This window comes from Anastrepha obliqua, unplaced genomic scaffold (assembly GCF_027943255.1).
Source record: "Anastrepha obliqua isolate idAnaObli1 unplaced genomic scaffold, idAnaObli1_1.0 ptg000023l, whole genome shotgun sequence".
NCBI lineage: Eukaryota > Metazoa > Arthropoda > Insecta > Diptera > Tephritidae > Anastrepha > Anastrepha obliqua.
This window is the reverse complement of record NW_026562184.1, coordinates 1,641,447-1,664,494: the sequence shown is the minus strand read 5'-3', so window position 1 is coordinate 1,664,494 and position 23,048 is coordinate 1,641,447. Positions and strand designations below refer to the sequence as shown.

Genomic DNA, 23,048 nt, shown 5'->3' with positions numbered 1-23,048 from the left:
ATCGCCTGCGATATTCACCGTTGCCAACGTGCAAAGGTCCAAAAATTTTCCGCGAATCTTTCTCTCAAACACTCCAAGCGTCGCTTCATCGGATGTTGTCATCGGTCACGCTTCTGCGCCATACGTTAGGACGGGCATGATGAGAGTCTTGTAGAGTAATAGTTTTGTTCGTCTAGAGAAGACTTTACTACTCAATCGCCTACTTAGTCCAAAGTAGCACTTATTGGCAAGAGAGATTCTACGTTGGATTTCAAAGCTGACATTGTTATCGGGGTTAATGCTGGTTGCTAAGTATACGAAGTCCTTTATAACCTCGAAATCATAACTGTCAACAGTGACGTGGGTGTCGATACGCGAGTGCGCCGACTGTTTGTTTGATGACAGGAGGTACTTTGTTTTGTCCTCGTTCACCACCAAACCCATTCGCTTTGCCTCTTTATCCAGTTTGGAGAAGGCAGAACTAACAGCGCGGTCGTTAAGACCGATGATGTCGATATCATCGGCATACGCCAACAATTGTACGCTCTTATAAAAAATTGTGCCAGAGCGATTAAGTTCTACGGCTCGTACGATGCTCCCCAACATCAGGTTAAAGAAGTCATACGACAGCGAGTCACCCTGTCTGAAACCTCGTTTGGTATCAAACGGCTCGGAGAGGTCCTTCCCAATTCTGACGGCGCTGCTAGTGTTGAGAAACGTCATCTTGCATAACCGTATTAGTTTAGGGGGGATACCAAATTCACACATCGCGAGATACAGGAAACTCCTTTTCGTAATGTCGAATGCAGCTTTGAAGTCGACGAAAAGATGGTTCATTCTCATGGCAGCCGGTTCTACGTTACCGGAATGACTCGGGGTTTTCCCGACCAAGAGCTGCCGCTCCAGTAAACTAGCTCTGTCTAGTGTACCGTATCCCACCCCCAATCTTTCGTCACAGGAGCAACTCATTGCAGCAAGTTTGCTCCAAATACTTCTCTTCCGGGCTGGCGTCGAACCCAACCCCGAACCAGATGTATTGTACTGTTGCATTTGCCACAAACGGTTAGGTGTAATAAGTGCAACGGGTGGTGCCATCTTAAGACCTGCTCAGGCCTTAAGACTCACAGGGAGTGGCTCACAAGGTATGTGGCCACGTGTTGCTCCCGTTCACAGGGAGCCCCTGCCTCAGCGGCGATTCTGCCCTCAGTGCCGGCAGGTCACACTGCCGCCACCCTCAACGATAAGGAGCCCCCACGAGAAACATAACTCCCTCTCTGGCCCACAACCCTTCTGCTCCTATCCCAGTGCGAGGACAAACCAGCAGCTCTTGGTCCCCGCACAGTCTGCTCCGTGTGTCAGACCGTAGTTCCTCGGAACTTGACAACTGTCCAATGCAATTCTTGCAGTGACTGGTGCCATTTTCGGAAGTGCTCCGGCCTGCACACCACCCGTTAGTGGACACGCGACTTCGTTGCCCCCTGCTGCAGAGCTCTGCACCCGCTACCGCCCCCAGTGCCGCGGCCGCCAGTCAACATCAGGCCACAACCAATTTTGCGGAACGCACAGCAGCACCAACATAGACAACATCACGCATCTCTCATTCCCCGAGTTACGACCATACTCCTGCGAAGTTTCAAGCTATTGCAACTGAACTGCAACGGACTCACGAGCAAGATTGACGAAATAGTCGACTTCATGAGCCGGTATGGTATCAAGATAGCTGCGGTCCAGGAGACAAAACTGCACGCTAGCTCCTCCCTGATTACTAGGGACGGCTACAACGTGCATAGAAAGGACCGCGAGTGAGGGAACGGCGGTGGCCTAACGTTCATAGTCCACCATTCATTCATTGCAGTATCGTCCCATCGATGAAGGCATCGGCCGCAGGGACAGCACCTTAGAATGTCAAGGTATAGCTGTCCGGTCAGGCGATGCCTAGCTCGAAATTTATAATATCTATATACCCCCTGTCACCTGCTGCCCGGCAGGATATCTCCCTGATATTGGTGCGCTCATCAGGGGACAAAATCGATTGGTAGTAGGTGACTTTAACGCGCATCACGATCTTTGGCATTCAAGCCTGCCAAATGATCGTAGGGGACAGCTATTGGCAGAGCATATAGACGATTCGACATTCAACACTGTAAACGACAACGCCTCCACTAGTGTAGTGGGCAATTGCAGCAGCTCGCCTGACATCACAATTGCTAGCGCACGTCTGATAAATAGCATAACCTGGCGACCTATGCTATCGCTCGCATCAGACCACTTGCCCATTATCATCTCGATCGAGAAACCTGCCGACTTTGTTTCCGCGGATCACCGGTCATATATCAACTTTAACAAAGCTGACTGGATCTGACTCTTCGTCGGATCCAAAGAGATGCGCGAGCTACTTTAGCCGGCAATTTGTACTGCATTCTCCGGTCGACAGATCCAAACGTTGTGCCACCAGACGGTTGCACAAACTGATATACAACAGTGCACAGCTTACTTTCACCAGCGACGAGGTTCAGGGGGCCATCATACACATGAAACCATCAAAAGCCATTGGCCCCGACGGACTAAACATGCTGATGTTGAAAAACCTGGATCCATCGGGAGTAGAATACCTCACCAAGGTCTTCAATTTGTCTATGGCCACTCTCATCATTCCTGATAAGTTGAAATTAGGAGTGGTCCCACTACTGAAACCAGGAAAACCCGCCAACGAAGGGGAGTCCTATCGTCCGATAACTCTCCTTTCCCTAGTAGTGAAGACGCTTGAAGCCCTTCTACTAACACTCCTTACAGAACACCTGACTCCAGCCTCACCCCAGCATGGTTTCTGAAGAGTGCACAGCACCAGCACGGCACTCACCGTAATAAACACCCAGGTAAATCGGGGACTAAACCAAAACCACCCCTGCGAGAGGACTGTCCTAGTAGCGTTAGATTTACAAAAGGCTTTCGATACAGTCAGCCACGCCACGCTACTAGATGACATTTTACAGTCGACACTCCCGCCAGGGCTGAAGAGGTGAACCGCGAACTACCTGAGTAGTCGTCACTCGTCGGTGATATTTCGAGACCAAACGTCAAAACAGAGAAAAATAAAGCAGGGAGTACCGCAGGGTGGTGTCCTTTCACCCTTGCTTTTTAATTTCTACATTTCGAAACTCCCCCAGAGAGAGTCTCACTGGTCTCATACGCCGACGACTGCACGATAATGGCGTCGGGCAATGACATTGATGGCCTATGCACAAAAGTAAACGACACGCTCGTCCGCCCTTCTCGCTACTTCACTGCGAGAAACCTAAAACTTTCTCCCACTAAATCCACGGCGACCCTTTTTACCACCTGGACAAAGGAGGTCAAGCTGCACCTTCAGGTACACGTCGATGATACCCCAATACCGACGGTAAACAACCCCAGAATATTGGGAGTCACCTTTGACAGCTTGCTCTCCTTCTCAGCGCACACAACCGCTATTGCAAAGAGAGTACAGAATCGCAACAAGGTCCTCAAGTCGCTTGCCGGCAGCACTTGGGGCAAAGACAAAGAAGTGTTCCTGAAAGTGCTTCCTTTGAAGGAGCATAACAAACTGCTCAGCAAGCAGTCTCTGCTAGGGTGTCACCGTAGGCCTCACCCATGCAGGTACCTGCTTGAGCCTGAGCCACCTCCCACGCACATCAGGAGGCACTTCCTCAACTACGTGGACGAGAACCTGGACAAAATAGGCAGACCACTCCAGGATCAGACAGTGTACAGACAGACCATAAACGACATTCATCGGGAGACCCTTACCACCTTCTTAAGCTCCCGACCCCCGAATGCGGTTATCGGAGTCCAACCACCACCTATTGCAGACGAAGAGCTCCAGCTTCCCCGAGAGTCCCGTGTAACCTTGGCACAATTACGTTCTGGATACTGGAGCTGGTTAAACTCCTACTTATCCAGAATCGATCCCGACTTACTAAACATATGACCACTTCTCTCCCTCTGGACCCAACCCGTTGAAACAGCTAGTTTCCTGGACCTACCGTGAGATGAGCTAGACGAAGACGGCCGGTGATTACACTACACTGACAGGGCGAAGATACTGCTACAACAACAACAACAACGAAAAGATGGTGTGTGTCGGTTCTCCTTTCAGGGGCTTTTCCAAGATTTGCCGTATTGTGAATATTTGGTGGGTGGTAGACTTTCCAGCTCTAAAGCCACACTGATAAGGTCCAATCAGTAGGCTGACGGTGGGCTTTAGACTTTCACACAATACGCTCGATAGAACCTTATAGGCGATATTTAGAAGACTAGTCCCGCGGTAATTGGCACAGATTGCAGGATCGCCCTTCTTATGGATTGGGCAGAGCACACTTAAATACCAATTGGTAGGCATGCGCTCATCCGACCATATTTTGCATAGAAGCTGATGCATGCACCTTACCAGCTCTTCGCCGCCTTGGTTGAATAGCTCAGCCGGCAGTCCGTCGGCGCCCGCGGCTTTGTTGTTCTTTAGACGCGTTATCGCTATTCTCACCTCGTCATGGTCGGGTAACGGAACGACAATTCCGTCGTCAACGATTGGGGTATCGAGATCTTCACATTCTCTGTGACATGGAGGATGGTTCCATATGTAGAAGTCCACGCAAGTGGGGAAAGTTACTGATCGCCATTCACGTGGGAGTGGCCAGGACGATTCTTCTGCATGTGGTTCAAGCAGCTCACAACTCCCGGGATTAGCCCAAGTATCCTATGGGTAGTTTCCGAATCCCCCGAATGAAAACATACACAAAGCCTTGTAAAGGAGTTACGTCCCTTAATTTCTGCGGAAAAGAGGTTAAGACCGGGGCAAAAGTGTACCAGGAAGATGTCTTGGAAGGCGTGGTGAAGCAGTTGAGCAGTATTCTCTTCACTGGAGAGCGTTGGTTCTTTCAACATGACTATTAGACTACAGTTAGTGGTCAGAATTGGAAAATATGACCTGTCGAAGACCTCATAAAAATTTGAAGAACTTTAAATAATCTTTGGTTCGAGCAGCTACATCAATATCCATGGAAACCGTGTGTGCTGCAGTAACTGAATAGCCTAATGGCCTTAACATTCTAAAACAGAAACATGTCACATGTCGCTGTACTGGCGACACGCTTTGCGCTTCTTATTCGTATTCCCAATCTTAAAGCAATTTTTGACAGTTGCTTCATTCGTTTTCCATCATTCGATGACAAACATCAGAACGCTCTTTGCGAAATGCAGGATTATTTTTGTTAAAGTAAAGTAAGTATAATTTAAAAAACTTATGGGGTATGTTTATGTTGTTACATATGAAATACTTTTATTTTAATTATTTTTTTTTATTCAAGTACAAAAATGAATATAAATGTAAATTTAAAAAAATAATAAATTTATTTAACCAGTTTTATTCTTTATTGAAATATTTAAGAAACTGTTGCTGACGTCCACCGCTTTAGCTGTTAGCGGGTTGTAGAATATATCCGAACCAGAAGATGCTAAAGTAGTAAACGTCAAAATGTTGCCATAAACAATTTTGCCCGTTTGTCCGCGAATGGAACATGAAAAGAGAATTTCCAATGTTTCCCTTCCAGATGTCTCCATGTGTAAATCGGCACAATGAAGATTTCGATTCGTTTTTGAGTTTACGTGTTTTATCGTTCGTGGACGACCGAAATCGTTTAAATCACTTATAAGTAGAGGTACTAGATAAATATCAAAATCTGAGCTTTTGCATAATTTCATACGTTCCAGATCAAGTGTTTTACCCAGTTTAAAATAGAATAGTATATCGGTTCTTTATTTAAAATTAATTTTTCAATGGTTCAAAAGTAATTTCACTTTGGGTAATATCTCAGCTTTTATTTAACCAAATATCAGGACTTCCATGGTAGGTGTGAAGGTTACTGGTTAAAATTGGTCACTGAAATGTGAAGGCAGTCCGAGATGTTTTGCGACGGATCCTTTGTAAATTATAACCTAAGAAATACAATGATTTAGCTAGGATTTAGACCGGAAAATATCAATTTGTGTTGCGCGTTGGAGAACCCCAAAGTTTTATTCAGCCGAATGAAAAGCTTTTTGGTGGTGGAAATACACTCGGAGGTTTACATCTTTCTCTCATTTTGATATTTTCAATACGCAATACGGATTTAGTCATGGAGCTTTGTACAAAAAACCGCTTAATCTAACGTCAATCGTTTCTTTCTTGAGCTAACTGGCGTCCATTAGTAGCACTAGGTGAATCGGAAGTCCTTCTCCACTCAGGCTGCCTTCTTCTTCTGCTACCACCAAAATGGCTGAAGCGTTTATGTCCATTTTCATATCTCCTAATGGAAGAAAGCTTTTTACAAATATATAATATAAAATATGTTTTTTGTTGCAGGATGGGTTCACACCACTTGCTGTTGCCATGCAACAAGGTCACGATAAAGTGGTAGCGGTCCTTCTCGAGTGCGATGTTCGTGGAAAAGTTCGTCTTCCGGCTTTGCACATTGCTGCTAAGAAAAACGATGTTGACGCTGCTACTTTATTGCTACAAAGCGAAACTAATCCGGACATTGTGTCCAAATCAGGATTCACGCCCCTGCATATTGCAGCACACTATGGCAATGTTGATATTGCTAAGTTGCTAATTGAACGTCATGCGGATGTAAATTTCACAGCAAAGCATAATATAACACCGTTGCACGTTGCCTGCAAATGGGGCAAAACAAATATTCTGGAACTATTGCTATTAAACAAAGCTAATATAAATGCTACTACTCGTGATGGCCTCACTCCGCTCCATTGCGCAGCACGGTCAGGCCATGTAGAGGTCATCGAGATACTACTTGCGAATAAGTCTCCGATACTTTCAAAGACGAAAAATGGTCTTGCTCCACTTCATATGGCTGCACAAGGCGAGCATGATGAAGCAGCCCAGATACTTTTGGCGCATAAAGCCCCCGTCGATGAGGTAACTGTCGACTATCTAACAGCGCTACATGTTGCAGCGCACTGTGGACATGTGCGTGTAGCCAAGCTGCTACTAAATTACAATTCAGATCCAAATGCGCGCGCTCTAAATGGATTTACACCCTTGCATATCGCATGTAAGAAAAATCGCATTAACGTCGTCGAGCTCTTACTGAAACATGGTGCCAGCATAAGCGCCACAACAGAATCCGGTTTGACACCATTACACGTTGCCAGTTTTATGGGATGCATGAACATTGTCATTTATCTATTACAACACGATGCTCCCCCCGATGCACCAACTGTTCGTGGAGAGACACCACTACATTTAGCCGCGAGAGCGAACCAAACTGACATAATACGTATTTTATTACGCAATGGTGCTAACGTTGAGGTTCGTGCTAGAGAAGGTCAAACACCGTTGCATGTAGCATCGAGACTTGGAAACATCGACATAATTATGCTGATGCTGCAACATGATGCTAACGTTGATGCTACAACCAAGGATATGTATACCCCATTGCATATCGCAGCTAAAGAAGGACAAGAAGAGGTGGCTCAGTTACTGGCGGAAAACAATGCGCAATTAGATACAGTAACCAAAAAGGGTTTTACTCCGTTGCATTTGGCTGCTAAATATGGTAAAGAAAAAGTCATTGCATTACTATTGCAGCGCGGAGCTAAAATCGATTGCCAAGGCAAGAACGATGTTACTCCGCTACATGTTGCAGCACATTTCGGTCATCAAAAGGTCATGTTTTTACTGCTTGAGCATGGGGCTTCTCCCCTACTTTGTGCAAAGAATGGCCATAGCGCTTTGCATATAGCTGCCAAGAAAAATGAAATGGAAATCGCCCAGCAACTTTTACAATTTGGTGCGGATCCAGATATACGAAGCAAATCCGGCTTTTCACCATTACATTTGGCAGCCCAGGACGGTCAGGTTGATATGGTAAATTTATTGTTGGAACATGGGGTTGGTGTAAATGTTCAAGCAAAGAACGGTTTAACGCCGCTGCACCTGTGTGCTCAAGAAGATAAGGCAGAAATAGCTCGAATACTCCTCGATCATCAGGCTAACATATCTGAGCGTACAAAGGCTGGATACACCCCTTTACATATAGCAGCACACTACGGCCAAATAAACATGGTCAAGTTTTTGCTTGAAAATGACGCCAACATCGAAATGAGTACCAATGTCGGTTATACCCCTCTGCATCAAGCGGCACAACAAGGTCATACAATGGTTATAAATCTTTTGTTGCGACATAAGGCTAATCCCAATGCCATTGCAGATGTAAGTACAATTCCTCGTTTTTAAAAAGGCCAAATACTTTTCCGGAAAATTTTTTTATTAAAATTACTGTTGTCAGTTCCCTACTTACATATATATAGGGTTATTCAATAGGTGCGCTTCAACTTTTTTCCGATAGGGAGGGCGAACGACGCAATATTTTTTATTTTTCGCTTGTCATTTGTAAACTTCATTAGTATACATTTCATCATGGAACGCTACTCACTTGAGCAACGATTGCAAATCGTGCAAATTTTTTATGAAAATAATCGTTCTGTTGCTTCTACTTTAAGTAATGCCATTTTACGGTCCATTTAACAAGCCGTCCCGTTTGGGGTTATGTGAAGTCATTGGTCTACAGTAACAAGCCGGCGACGATTTGTGAGCTCAGAGCCAATATTGAACGCGAAATTGCTGGAATTTTGGCCGATTTATGCAAAAGAGTGGTCGAAAATTGGGTTCAACGATTGGACTTCGTAAAACGTGCACGCGGTGGTCATGAAAAAGAAATCGAATTTCATATTTAAATGTATATGTTCAAGCTCGATAATAATAAAAAAATTAGTTAAAAAAGTCAAACCGTTTGTGTTTTATTCAAAAAAGTTCAAAAGTTGAAGCGCTCTTACTGAAAAACCCTATATCTAATCGTCCTTGCCATATTGGCACACATAATTTGGTGCAATAAATTTAACCAAATATTCGAATCGTACTAACATATAAAAGTAAAACATAGTGAGAGCCCACACTGTATTTACAGCTACGGACTCATTCCTAAATCTCCAAGGGAATTTCATCCATCAGTTTTTTTGTTGTTTTTAGAGGCGGCACAAAGTATTGAAAGCAGTGTTATTAACACATGGACTGAAAAGTCGCGGGCTTCACAAAAAAAAACAGGTTTTTCATAATTAGATTTATTCATCAACGTAATTTGCATCAAGAACCACGAAATCATTCCAGCGGCGTTCTAATATTTTAATACTTCTTTTGTAGAACGATTTATCTTTTGCCTCAAAATAGGCCACAGTTTCAGCGGCAACCTCGAGTGAAATTTCTTACCGGCGAGAATTTTTTTAGGTCTGCGAACAGCCAGAACTCGCTGGGAGCCAAATCTGGCGACTACGGTGGATGTGGGACCGAGGGATTGAAATTGCTAAGCTTTTTCCTAGTTTTCATTTTTACTCTCGCTACTACTACTTGAACATATGAGTAGTGGAGCAGGTAGCGCAAAACGCGCGATCAACTGTTTTACTCCGCTCCAAGCTACGTTTCGTTACTGCTAGTAGCTCAGAGTATTAGTCAAAAAAAATTTCAGTACTCTCTGTAGTTGAAGTAGTAGCAGAAAACTTAGAATCGATCGGAGCGCTCCAGCTAGTCACTTTTGTTGCGCTACTACTACTCCCATAGCTGCTGCTTGAGCAATGTTCGTTTTTCTTTCTGCTAAATGCATTTTATATACGGTTTTGTGGTGTTATATTGAAAATTTAACCGGCATATTAGGTATGTCCGTATACTGCAGATTGTAGGTATGGCTGAATACAACTTAAAATTAGATTTTTTATAGTTCCTGAACTCTCTAATTTTTTATATTAAAAGAAAAATCATTGAATATATGAAATCTGCTGATATCTTAAGTATTTTTTAAACGACTTATTATTTGGAATATGGCATTCTATGGCAAATCATTATATCATAAGTAAATATGTATCATATGTTGTACGCAAGCTAACAAAAGAATGTGTGTACTTCAGAATTTTATTTGACAACAAGCAGCAACAGGGTATATTCAGAAACGCATTATAAATGCGCAGCAACAGGGTATATTCAGAAACGCATTATAAATGCGCAGTAATTGCAGCGCTGGCAACACTGCCAATGTGACAAGTGATGCAACTGATAGATTTGTTGAAGATTTGCAAAGAGATTTGTTGCATTTATGAACGCGTTTTACACTAAAATGGAAGTATTATTGAGTTTAGTTGTTGACGATATATTTGAAGTAAAAAGTGATAGTTTTTTGCTAAATTTAAGAAAAAAAGACGTGTAAAGCTAAAAAGAAGCTTTTTAATTTATTGTGATTGTAATTCATTACTTTTCCAATTTTCAAAAAAAAAAAATCTTTTCTTGAAACAATTAGAAAATTTTCGCTGCGCGATTGCCCGTCTATTTTCAAATCTTTATATACTTTTTTTATTTCTTCTGCCACCTTATTCCACAAAATACTCTTTTTCCTCCTCCCTGAAGCAAATTCACTTTCCATGCTCAGTCGGATTCTGAGAAGCAACTTTACTTCCGATGTACTTAGATAATCGCTAAAATCAAGAAAAATTTAATAAAATATTGTTTTAATAACGTATATTTAATATATCTTTGCATTAAAAGCTAAAAAAATTTGTTTTATACTCACTTTTCATCAGACATCATATTAGCGTAATCAGCGGCAGTATTAAAATTTTTCCTGCAAATAATGCGTGACGTTTGATACACAAATGGCGTTTTGGAACGCTATGCACTTGCAGTACTGCCATATTTGCATTTCTGAACGCATTGCCAACACTGCAAAAGTACGTTGCGCATTATAATGCGTTTCTGAATATACCCACAGTGTGTAAATGCAAACAAGCGGATATTTCAAGTGATTAATATTCACTACAAACAATGTCTCTATTCTAAAACATGAAAGTAAAAACAGCCCACAGAAATCTAAATTTTTACTGATTGTGCTTGCCGTTAATTCAGTGGTCTTGAACCTTTTCCATTTTCATATATTTGAGGCAGGTGACAGCTGCACTAATTTCCTAATCTCTATCTTCTTCTTCTATATATATAAAAATTCAGCCGTTTTTCGCGTTGTGATGAACTTTACGGAGAATGGCTCAACCGATTTTAACCAAACTTTGCCACATTGAAGAGAATTTTAAGAATCGGATACCAGGGTCTCGAGAAATAGGCCAAAACGTGGACCCGGGTAACCCTAGGATGTGTTTCTACAATATGGGTAGCAAATGGAAGCTGTTGATTATTTCTATAGTATAGAGTATTTTTCATACCGTTCCGTGACTAGGGTCTCGAGATATAGGCCAAAACGTGGACTCGGGTAACCCTAGGATGTGTTTGTACAATATGGATATCAAATTGAAGCTGTTGGTGAATGCTTTAGTACAGAGTATTTTTCATGCCGCTCCGTGACTGGGGTCTCGAGATATAGGTCAAAACGTGGACCCGGGTAACCTTTGGTTGTGTATTTACAATACGGGTATCAAATGAAAGCTGTTGATAAGTGCTTTAATACGGGGTAATTTTCATACCTATTGATGACTAGGGTCTCGAAATATATGCCAAAACGTGGACCCGCCGTGTCTTTGCACCGAATTAAACCAAACTTACACACATTGTTAAGTAAGTATTGAAAATGGGTCTCGTAAAGTTTGGTTGTAATTCGGAACACCGGCAACGCGTACAGCGTTCTTTTGAATCAGCCATAATGTCGTTTACGTTTTTGACGCTTGCGGCGGAACGGAACTGTCAAATGTGAGTTACAATGTCTCAATATTTCTTTCTGATTTGGACGCCATAACGAGAAGACGTAAGTGCAAAGTGTAAACATTTTTTTGTGATTTTTTTGGAGTGGATTTTGATACAGTGAATAATTTCTTACGAAATTTGAGAATTTAATGTGAAATCCGAATGTTCAAATGAAATTATGTTTTGTGGATTTATTTTTTCGGTTTATATGCGATAAGCTACGATACACCATTAGTGAAAAAAATGGTAAAAAAAATGAAAAAACAAAAGAAATTGTTAAAGGATGCAAAACAATAGCACGAAAAATGCGTAACTTTGATGAAAAAATTATTAGTCTTATCATGCAAATTGCCAACAATTTTCAGAAGAAAAGAGATGATTTAAGAAAATCACAACAAAATAAAATAATCCTGACCATGTGGACTTGGGCTTTTAAACACATATGCATCGAAAATATAATCCACAAAATTGAAAAAAAACATGTTTTAAAATCTCAGAATACCATAATTACAATCATGTTTATTACAGTACAAATGCCAAGACAATCACGTAATCATATTGGTCGCCCGGAATAACGCTACATCAAAAGAACGTCAAGAACAAAATGAAGTAGTCAAACCATTGATGAATAATGTTATCCAAGCAACTATTTTAATTGACAAATTCAAGAATGAAGACGTTCTAATACCAAGAATTCCAATGATTCCACCTGAATTGCCATTTGAATTCAAGCGTTCGCAACTGCGCATTCGTTTAGCATTTGCAATAACTATCAATAAATCACAAGGGCAAACTTTAGAAATATGCGGGATGAATTTAGAAGAACCAGTATTCACCCATGGTCAACTATACGTTGGCTGTTCACGTGTTGGGAAGCCAACAACATTATATATTTACTCAAAAACAAATAGAAAAACAAAAAATATTGTTTATGCCAAAGCGCTTGAATAAAGAATAAAGAAATAATTAGTACGAAAACCATATCTTTTCTGTTGTAAACCATATCTATTATATTTTAGCAGAGAATGTTAATGCAATGAGAAGGAGCAAATGTTAAATGAGCTTTTTTCGAGTTCTAATTTATAGATTCATAATAAGGTCATTTCAAATTCAACTATCTTCACGAGGTGGGAATTGCAGATATTTACCACGCGAGTGACGCGAGTGGAGGGTTTCTATATTTACTTACCACGCTAGGACAAGACTTCAGATTTTTTCTTCGTTTACCAAACTACTGAGGAATTTCATAAGATTTTTCGGCACACTACTAAGGAAATCGACTTATTTCATGCCCACAGCGAAGCGAATAAATTTGCGATTAAGAAGGGCGCGCAGCAGTTAGTTTGTGGTGCAGAAGCTAAAGTCGGCGGAATTATTCGTTTTGTTTTTTGGCACGTATTTAATTCAGGTTCAAGTCCTGAAGTCATATTTTTTTTCTTGCATATTTTTTTTTACAATTCAAACCAGGAAAGTTTGATAACATTTTTGAGTTTATTTTAATTAAAATTTCTTTAAAATACTGGTTTTTTTGTATTTCATAAATGGAAATTTTTTTTCGGTATAAAATAGTTCATACTGGATATGACCTGATTTTTATATAAATCAATCAAAACAGAAAATATGTACATATGTATTTAATCTCTTTCATCAAATCCAAATTATATTGATGAGAAAATATCATTCTAATATCCGTCCAGAAAGCCAAACGCGCATACACACATACATATGCATATAATTACGCATACAAACTTTCAACTAACGCAGAATATGTGCATATAAAACTGCGAATCGAATAAATGAGTGATTTAGAAAAGTTCATTACTAATTGTAGCTTAGAGCAATCGTGAAAAACGTGTCGTGTATGCAGTACATCGTCCCACGTTTGACTTAGGTTCAAATCCTGTACCCACTTTTCTTTGTTCGATATTTTTATTTCATTTTTTATATTTGGTTTAATTAGAATTGATTTTAAATAGTGTATTCAGCTTTTCTAATACCTGTTTTTTATAAATTTATTTTCTATATAACATTATTAATACTTCATTTGAATTAATTTATATGTAAAACAGCCATAATGGCAATCATATGAATATGCATTCCTATATTTAATCTCTTCAGTCAAATCTGAACTGCTTACATACACATATTGATGAGAAAATATTCTAATATCCATGGATGCATCCAGAAAGTCAAACGCGCATACACGCATATGTATACAAATATATACAAACCTTCAACGAACGCAAAATGTATGCATATAAAAAACAACAACTGCGACCGTCTTCTTGTCCGTCAGTGAAAAGATGGGATATGTATACCCTATGAGCAAAAAGAACCGGGAAGGTGATGTTTACTGTTTTCTTCGATTTCCAAGGCATAGTCCACCATGAGTACCTTCCATCGGGCCAGACAGACAATAGAGAATATTATTTATCCGTTTTGAAACCTTAGAGAGATGCTGTGTGTTGCAAACCGCCGGAAATGTGAGTAAACAATTCTCAGATTTTGCATGATGATAACGCGCCAGCGCACTGATCAAAGAGAATACAAATCGGCCTGCCGGGGGTGTTTGGAGGAGTGGGTTAAACGTTGGCACATGTGTGTTGCTTCAGACGGGTCATATTTTGAAGGAGATAATATAAATTGGCCTTAAATTTAACTCTGTTTTGTTTAATTTAAACATTCCCGGTACTTTCTGATCATAAGGTACATATATGCGGCTTTGCGGACAGCAATGTGTGATTCGCTGGAAGTCGCATTAACTCGCGACTGTCGCACAGTTAGAAGACATATTTACATACATATAAGGGTGCATACATACATACGGAGCCGCGGCCACTCGACATGACAAAAATTTAAGATTTATTAAATATTGGCAAATAATTCCACGCGAAATATTCCAATATTGATTATTTTCGAATGGTCGCGAAAATTGGCATATGGGCGGCTCGTTTTATGAATGAAATTGAAATATGAGCTCTAACTTATGAATGAACTTTTTGTTTTTGTTCTAAATTGTTCAGCGCCGTCGCTGCGGCTGCGTCTACGAATGTATTTTGTTTTGGTAGTCGCTAGGCTTAGATTTTAGCTTTGGGCGACATGCGCATGTGAGGTATGTGTTTTTGTTGTATTCTAGAACATTTTAGAATGTGTGGTGGCAAAGCGGCCATCGCGTTACGCTTGCTGTTGCTTTTGCGTCTATCAAAGTATTGTGTTTTTGTAAGTATAATATTAGGAATATCGACTGATGAAAGACAAAAGTACACGGAAGCAAGAAGGGAGCGCTGTGCTCGCGCATATATGCATGAATGTATGAACGTGCATGGATGTAGTAACATATGAATACAATTATTTTGTAGGAAGTTTAGAAGGCAAGTAGGTATACTCGTATATGTATGTATATATGCTAGGACATAAAGTGGGTATATATACATACATAGAGCAGAATTGTTTTTGCACTTGTTAGGAAGAAACTCTTTCACTAGTGCGTATGTGTATTTGATTTCTTGTAAGAATGTGATGTGCTGTGACATGTGTACATACATAAGTCAAGGTTATTTGGGCATACTTGCATATGTGATATGATGTTCTTGCGCTTGTGCATTATTGTTTTTCATATACAAATGTACATACATACATATGTATGTAAATGCTGTCGAATACATAAATTATAAATTGACATACAATATAAAATAAGTGTTGATTTATCTTAAACCGTTCTTTTTTTCTGAATGCAAATACCTCCTATTGACATGTACATACATATTATGTACTTATGTATATTATCATATACCATCATTTATTTACATATAAAGTATACGTTCATTTGTGTACATATGTGTGTAATGAAAAACTTCATGAATTACTTTCAGAACTTTATTAAAATTTATTCGCGTCGCGCGCATGCACAAAACCTTTTGTTCACAACGCAGGCGCAGAAATAAACGCTCTGCGTATTTATCCTCCCCACGTGACTCGCCATCAATTCTCGGCACAAATTTTTTTTTTCGTTTTTACATTTTTTTTTTTAATGTAATCGTAAAAAAATTTGTAATACATTTTATGTATCCGCTTATCATTTCAAAAGTAACAAAATGGTAAAAAAATAAGCATTCGAAGAAATAAACGCACCGCCTATTTTTCCTCGCCACATGTTAGACTCGAGTTCAATTCCCGGCGCAAACTTTTTTTTATAATTTTTTTTTTTTTAAATCGTTTTTTTTTTTTAATGTAATCGTAAAAAAAATTGTAATACATTTTATGAATCCGCTTATCATTTCAAAAGTAACAAAATGGTCAAAAAATAAGCATTCGAAGAAATAAACGCACCGCCTATTTTTCCTCGCCACATGTTAGACTCGAGTTCAATTCCCGGCGCAAACTTTTTTTTATAAATTTTTTTTTTTAAATCGTTTTTTTTTTAATGTAATCGTAAAAAAAATTGTAATACATTTTATGAATCCGCTTATCATTTCAAAAGTAACAAAATGGTAAAAAAATAAGCATTCGAAGAAATAAACGCACCGCCTATTTTTCCTCGCCACATGTTAGACTCGAGTTCAATTCCCGGCGCAAACTTTTTTTTATAAATTTTTTTTTTTAAATCGCTTTTTTTTAATGTAATTGAAAAAAAAAAAATTATGTAATAAATTTTACGTATTCGCTTATTATTTCAAAAATACGAAAATAGTAAAAATTTAATTGGTTTAATGTCGAGGTGAGAAATGTGTTGTGTGTTGAGGTGAAAGATATGTGGTGTTTCTAATTTTTGTGTGGGCAAAAGTCAGTGAGGTGTCTATAAACTCGGTGCGCTAAATGACCTTATTACAAATCTTTCAAATCTCAATTGTACTAAAAAAAGCTCACAGTAACATTTGCACCTTCTCATTGCATTAACATTCTCTGATTTTAGTGTGCCCAGCGAATCGGGCCGGGTTTGCTAGTTATTTATAAAAACTAAGCATTTCTCCAGGTTTTTCCAGCGTATTGATAGCCTGTGTTTTCAAGATTTTCAAACTTTTGTTATTGTCGCCTTATCAAGCGCCTACCTGTTAAAATTTGTGAAAATGAAAAAAGGCTCAAAATCATTGAATAACTGGCGAGGGAAGCCATAACAATAAAACTTTAGATTTCTGTTGTCTCTCTGTCCTTTCGTGTTTTAAAATAATACCTTTGTTTGTTGTAAATAAATATTAATTACTTCATGTTTCCATCTACTTGCTGCTTGCTCAATAATTGAATAAAAAACTATACAAATAAAATACTGAAGTACAAACATTATTCTGTTCGTTTGCGTATATACTTACATACATACATACTTATGTACATATATTTGCTTATGATATATGATTTGCCACAAAATGTTATATAGCGCCATATTCCAAATAATGGACATACATATCTAAATAAAAAGTCGTTTAAAAAATAGATAAGGTATCAGTAGATTTGATATATTATATTTATGGGTTCTCTTAATATAACAAGTTGGATGGTTCAGGAACTATAAAATTTATCATTTTAAGTTGTATTCAACCATACCTATATCCTACAGTATACGGACATACCTAATTTGCCAGTTATATTTTTAGTGTTCCACCGCAAAACCGCATACAAAATGCTTCTAACAAAACAAAAACGAATACTCCTCAAGTAGCTGCTAGGGAGTAATAGAAGAACAACAAAAGTGAGAGTAGTATCGCTAGGTGGAGTACACATAAATAATCTCCCAAGTTTTCTGCTACTAGCGGTAACTAACGGTAGCTTGGAGCGGAGTAAAACAGTTGATCGCGCGTTTTGCGCTACCTACTACTGCTACCACTACTCATCTGTTCAATTTCAGAGTAATAGCATGAGCAGAGCCATGTTTTCGGTAATATTGCTGCTACGAAATTGTTAATACAAACCCTGGTGGGATCAATTCGAAGTTCAATTCATGCAGTTTTGACATTTCTCAGAATCATCAACATGTTCTTGTTTTTGGTCAGCAGTGATCAAACGCAGCACCCACTTTGAACGGAGTTTTCTAATAGTCAAATTCTCATAGAATATAATAAAGCCAATACGTTCGTTTGATATCTTTATGTCAGCTAACTGTCACAACTTCGTTCATTCAAAACGATCTTCTGGATTTTTTTGATGTTTTCTGGTGTTACCCCCTCATTTGGTCGTTGCGTTTTACATCATCGGTGTCTATACGACCACGTTTGAAGTCAGCAAACCATCGAATCCGATAGAGCGAAGTCCCCATAACACTTGTTAAGCCATTGCTTCGCTTGAACGGTATTTTTACACAATGAAGAAGCAGTGTAAAATTAAAACACGAAATTCTTTTTGATCCATTGTTTTGAAAATAACAAAGGAAGCGTAACTCTAAGCACAATAACTCCTGAACTAATGAATATAATAACATGAAAATTTAATAGCTGTCTTTTTAAGGTTAGCACTAACTGAAAAAATTAGTGCGGTCTATGCGTTACGTCCCGGTCTTTTCAGCCCATGTGTTATCAACCGGTTTCAAACTGCGGACAGGCAAAAAAATATGTACAATGTTCTGCACTTTCAATAACGTCATTTGAATAGAAGGGTGCAGTATGGGTCGCCTTCATGTCCGAATTTATGTGAATAAAATTTCAAGCAAGCCTGTCCTGGTAATTTTTGGGTAAGGTGGGACTCCACAACTTCCTGTCGTCTGTTTAGCTAACTTTGTGCAGAAAGAATCAAGGGATAGGTCCAACATCTTTTGGGTGAATTGCTCCACCTACTCTGCTATATCTGCATACTGCCAACCTTCACTGCTTGACGACTCACCTTACTTTTTGAAGATTCAGTATCTCCCTCGCCAAAATGTCTTTTGGTCCAGGCTCAGATATCACAAGCACACAGCTACCTCTGGATATAGTTCGGAACATGCTACATATTCTTATTTCGCAAAGCCGGTACAAGGATCACATTTCGAGTGTATATAAGATTTTATCCAGTTCATCAGACTAGATAGATAACGGTGCACGTGACAGAAGAAAACTTTTTACCGCACTGTCGTACAGCAGCCTACGTTGTTATCTGGGCCCTTCCGAGTTAACCATGAGCCAACGTAGCGCCGCTACTACTTTTTCAATTTTCTCTACTGCATACTCAATATGTAGCCATAAATGTTAGCCTAGCATCAAACATAATGCCCAGATTTTTATAGGCAGTTTTTGAGACGATGTCATGTCCCCCGATTGTGATATTAACATCCCCACGCACCTTTCTGCTGCTTATTAACGCTGTTTCTGTTTTATGTTGCGCTAGCTCGAGGTCCGCTTCCGCCAGCTACGTCTGGATTTGTGAAATGAATAACTACGTATGCAAAGCCAATAACCTTTGCACGTTTAGGGATTTGCAATCGCAGAATGTCGTCGTACATTACGTTCCAGAGCAACGGGCCTTGGGTAGATCTTTGTGACTCCTCAGGGACAAGATTTGGGGTCTTGCCACTTTCCGTTTTTAAATTCCCTAACCGCGAGACGAATGTACTTCTTCGGCCTGGATTTTCTCGTACTTCAGAAAAATGTCCCAATCAAATGGTAGCTGTGCGGGAAAAAGTAAGCTTATTATATGTTCCAGCCATTTAGGGCATGAAAACAGGTCGTTCTCATTTTCCATCTTTTTGGTTACGACTTTGTATGCCAAGCCCCAGGGATCTTTCTCAGCGTTGTTACAGAAACTAATAAAGCAATTATTCTTGCTTGCCTTTATGACCCATTTAAGTTCCTAACGCATATCTTTGTACGCATTTTGTTGATCTGTGAACATTGTGTTTTGTCTTGTTCCGTCTTAGTTCCGCAATCTCTTCGTTCCATCAATAAATAGGTGAGCGTCGAACTGTTGAACCTACTCCTCGACGCATCATATGCTACTTTGATGCTACACACTAGTTGCTTTGGCTGTTTGTGGCTCCCTCTGGCAGTACAATCTCAGCCAGCATCACTTTTAACTCTTCTTCATCAAGCATGCGTAATATCCATCAGTTTAATGCATCCTTTTTCTTAATCCTGCGGATGATTTCCTGGTGATCACTATGCGTATACAGCTCACATACCTCCCAAGACGCTCCCGAAATGGGCTGCTGCTTATAAAAGTAAGGTATATAAAGCACCCCATCCTTTCTCGAATGTAAACTCTGTTACCTGTTGAGGAGTGTCATATCTAAGGTAGATAGTGCTGTAATAAGAGTCTTAGCCTTTATCCAACGACTTCTCCATCCACGAGCCCACTCATTAAAATCGCTTGCAATTACTACAGACGTTCTAGTTCGCGTATTGCTAGTCAACTGGTCCATTACACTTTCAAAATCAGCAAGGCTAGCCCAAGATGAAAGGAAGCAACTGTACACCATCAGTCCCGAAATCTGTAGACATACAAAGCCTATGTTCGTTTTAAGCTGTTCTATTTAAATATGTGTTTTAGCACAGCTCTATACAGCTGTTCGTCCGCTGACGACAGTAGCCCATAGTTGGTTGTTTTCCGTCTTATACGGTTCACTTATAAGTGCTATGTATACATTCTTCTCAATTACCATTTGCTACAAGAGCTCTTGTACCGCTTTGCAATTATCTAAATTTGGTTGCAGAAATTCCTCTTCTTAACGCCTCTTTATAATAAGGACATTCTTTGCCACCAGTTTTATGCTTCGCCGGGGACAAATTCCTTCTAGAGCAAATAGCGCACTTCGCTTTTTTGTGCACTCAATGGCTTTATGGTTCGGTTCTTTGCAGTTGAGGCATTGGTTTGTCAGGTCGAACGGACTTTTACAGCTTCTCGCGAGATGGACAAACTCGAAGCATTTAAAGCATTTTGTCGTCTGGACTTTCACATTGTTTTAGTTCCACTACAGGCATCTCTGAGTGTCTTCAAGCTTCCTTCCGAGAATTTTATTCCATCGAACTCGTTTTCTAGAGTATTACAAAGCTTTTCTTAGTTGTAATCTCATCGAGATCTCTAATCTCTATAGCCGTTAGAGTCTGGACCGAAGCTTTCTCATGCTTTTTTAACCGTATGTTGTATCTACATGGTATGCGAGTCTGCAGATTTTGCCAACTGGTGAAGCATGTCTCTGCTCGCAATTTTGCTAAATAGTTTCTCTCAACTGCTTCGGTTGTGGATCACTTATAACTATTCTGATAGTCAAAAAATAGTCAACAGGAATTCTTGGATCCAGATTGAGTGTTATTACCGACTGTACAACACCTAAATCGCGCCATTGATTAGTTGCGGCAACCCAAGTCTAGGGGAGGTAAGAAGAAAAGAGTATTCAGAACATCATCAGAGAGTGTGATTTAAGAACATCGCTGATACATATATGTGCCATCCGTTGAACTTTTTGAAGCCTGTTTCTAATTGTAGTCTTATCGAGAGCCGTCCATTAGTCCATAACGATCCTGTTGATGAATGAAAATAGAGCTCTGGTAGCTTTCCTTAATCTGTCTACTACATTCATGTTCCAATTTAGTTTCTGGTCGAGAATTTCACCTAAATATTTGGCGATATCTCCTACTTCTTCTTCTTAATTGGCGCGATAACCGCTTACGCGATTTTGGCCGAGTTTAACAAAGCGCTCCAGTCGTTTATTGCTCGAGCTAACCGGCGCCAATTGGATACACCAAGTGAAGCCAAGTCCTTCTCCACTTGATCTTTCCAACGCAGAGGAGGAGCTGGAGCGAGAACAGCACTCATTAAATTTTCTGAAGGTTCACACCCAAACCGCTATTTAGAGCCCACCTAGACAACTTATTAAGAGCGGCCTACATTAGATTGCCTCCTTTACAGCCCTGATCATGAATCTAATTGACACATCAACAAAGCGTCATGCGTATTTTCTCTAAAGAGATATTTTTAAGCGCTTCTTAAATGGCCAGGAATGCTGCTGGAGTATATTCGTTAACCGAGAAAGGTTTTTTAATAATATCAAGAAGTGAGTGCAGGGCAGTATCGGTTGACCTACCCTTTGTATAAATATTTGCCGAGAAATAATGTTGATTGTCTAACTCTTCGTTGTGATGTAACGCTGAGGTGGCAGAACCAAAGATTCACTACTAGACATGGTCCACGAACCGTCCAGTCTATTTACATACCCTGGGGGTGTAGGTGTCGAGGTCAGTATTTTTAAAAGCCTAGAAATTTCCGTACACTCATGGTTGGTTGGTTGGTTAGAGTGGTGATTCATCCAGAATCCAACTAGCGCTTCCGCACCATTTTGTTGCCACATCCTCGTTACCAACTTGTTTAACAGTTACTTAGAGCAAAACTATATCCAATCTGTGCAGTTTAGGAACCTTATTAGGCTGTTGGCGTCTATGCCAGACAGTTGCTCGAGACTCTCGAACAGCGGTTTGCCCAGGGTTAACATTCTGTCCTTCCATAGGGCAGGGCATTCACAGAGGAAATGGAAGATTGTTTCCTTCTTCCTTTCTATGACAGTATGTGTTGTGAGGGATGCCCATTTTGGCGGCTTGTTCTCCGATAGACCAGAAGCCAGTTATGACTGCCGTAAGTCTGCAGGTGTCCCGTCGTTTCATGTTTATTAATGTCAACGATTGCTTGAGGTTGTAGGTGGGCCATAACGTTCTGCTGATTTTGCATTTCGTCTGGTCTCTCCATCTACAATCTGCAATTCGAAGGTATTTTAGGGAAATTGCATTCTTGACCGCACCTAGTGGAGTGAATACTGGTACTGCAAGAGCGCTATTCATGGCAGATCCCCCTCTTGCCAGTTCATCAGCTTTTTCGTTACCTTCTATGTTCCGGTGTCCCGGGACCCAAATCAAGGTTACTCTATGGTTTTCACTCAAGTTAGTGAGGCTCCACCACTTTAGAGGTTGTTGTAGTCGCGTCCAGTGCCTGGATTGCGGCTTGGCTATCCGAAAGAATAGCGATATTGCCCTTAAAAGAAAAATCTGCGATTAGTAACCTACAGGCTTCCCCAATTGCTAGTACTTCCGCTTGGAAGACGCTGCTGGTATTAGGGAGACGCACAGATTTTTCAATTCCAAGTCTATGAGAATATATACCAGCTCCAACACCACAATCCATTTTACTGCCATCTGTATAGACTGTGGTATCGAAGTTGTTTAGAGAGAATCCCTTATTCCATTCTTTTTTAGATGGAAAGATTCCTATTGAACGTTACCATCGGGACGATGTAGTCAGTCCTCACCGAGGTTAACTGAGTTTGTCGCAATAATAGACTAGCATGACCATAAGTTTTTTCCTTCCAGCGACCCGCTTCATTTAACCTAAATGCACTCATGGTTGCCGTCTTCTTTAT

At 40.1% G+C, this 23,048-nt stretch overlaps 1 protein-coding gene across 4 annotated transcripts in view; it reads left to right on the top strand.

Annotated features, from left to right (window-relative positions):
* Positions 1–23,048, top strand: part of LOC129251490 (ankyrin-3-like) — a 191,539-nt gene that overhangs the window by 98,003 nt on the left and 70,488 nt on the right. For all 4 annotated transcript variants that reach the window (XM_054890825.1, XM_054890824.1, XM_054890823.1 and 1 more), the window contains one exon: positions 6,356–8,224. In XM_054890825.1, the coding sequence (XP_054746800.1) occupies positions 6,356–8,224 (1,869 nt within the window). The remainder of the gene's footprint in view (positions 1–6,355; positions 8,225–23,048) is intronic.